This window comes from Perkinsus marinus (assembly GCF_000006405.1).
Source record: "Perkinsus marinus ATCC 50983 genomic scaffold scf_1104296948182, whole genome shotgun sequence".
NCBI classification, from domain to species: Eukaryota; Perkinsozoa; order Perkinsida; family Perkinsidae; genus Perkinsus; species Perkinsus marinus.
Genome location: NW_003210272.1, coordinates 1 through 1,090, shown reverse-complemented (window position 1 = coordinate 1,090; position 1,090 = coordinate 1). Strand labels below are relative to the sequence as shown.

General features: G+C 51.7%; 1 protein-coding gene across 1 annotated transcript; it reads left to right on the top strand.

The window, feature by feature from the left end:
* Positions 1 to 237: 237 nt before the first annotated feature.
* On the top strand, positions 238 to 664 carry Pmar_PMAR024952 (hypothetical protein; the record flags this gene model as incomplete). Its single annotated transcript, XM_002778755.1, has 1 exon — positions 238 to 664. A coding segment is annotated over one exon (427 nt), but the record flags the coding sequence as incomplete, so codon positions are not given.
* Positions 665 to 1,090: the final 426 nt, after the last annotated feature.

The following is a 1,090-nucleotide window of genomic DNA, read 5'->3' as shown; positions in this document are numbered from 1 at the left end:
GTGGTTGGTCTTAAGGGTTCGTTTGGTGGTTTGGGTACTCCTCTCGAAGAATCTTCGACTCTGTACGCCATAGAGAATACTATCCGGAAGTCTTCCTATGGTTCTAGTTGTGAAGGATTAGAACTAGGAACTGACTCTATACTGGTTGAAGATCATCCTTATGTATGGCTGCCGACGTTCGGTATTCTACGTAAGGAGCTACTAGAGGGTCCAGAATGTCAAGATATCCGGGGCGGTATGTCTACGGTCCTGGGGAACTCGGAGGCGCCCGATATGATGGTCACACAAGCTGAACAGGGGAAGCTTAAGGACCTTCCAAGCGAGTATCTATGTCCAAGGAGTAGCGAGACTACGACCTGCTTATCTGCACTGGCCAACGCGGATACGGTCGATAGGTCTGGTACTAGTGATATGGATGAGAAGGGTGATAACGACGACCCGTGCATGCTACCATCAACTCACAAGGGTATCGTCTGCTCCGAAGGCTTGACATTCAGGGTGATCTCTGACGCTGATTGTCAAGGTTACCAACGCCCTAACCCCTTGCCCAGATTTGGTGAGGGACGGGTAAGGTCTGATGGCTTCCAGGGTACCATGGAAACACTGACCTGTCTTACTGTCCGTGATAGTAAGGCGCCCAGCACACCCCTCACTGACAGATTAGGTGAGGAAGGAGCTGGCCCTGTTGTTAAAAGGGGCATTGTGAGGCAACAGGGACCCCGTACCGAAGGTCTTCCAAGATTTGCGGGGGACGTGTCGTTTACGGGAAGATCAGTTAGGGAATTGTTGCATATGTTGTGTGCTCAAGGATGTTCCTTGACTAGGGTTGCAGTGCGTGAGCCGTTGGTCCTTGTGCGATTCTATGGGCTCCTGAGAGAGGGCCCCCACTTGGATGACCCTATCGGAGGTAGCCACGTTATTGTTAACGCTAGTACGGTTCCAAACCTGGTGCTAGGAAGGGAGCAGCTACACATGTTGAGTGTAGGAGATCCACTATGGATGTTCCAAGGAGGATTCTATGCTGATGTTACGGAGTGTGAGTCATTGGTCCTCGTGCGCCTCTATGGGCTCCTGAGAGTGGGCCCCCACT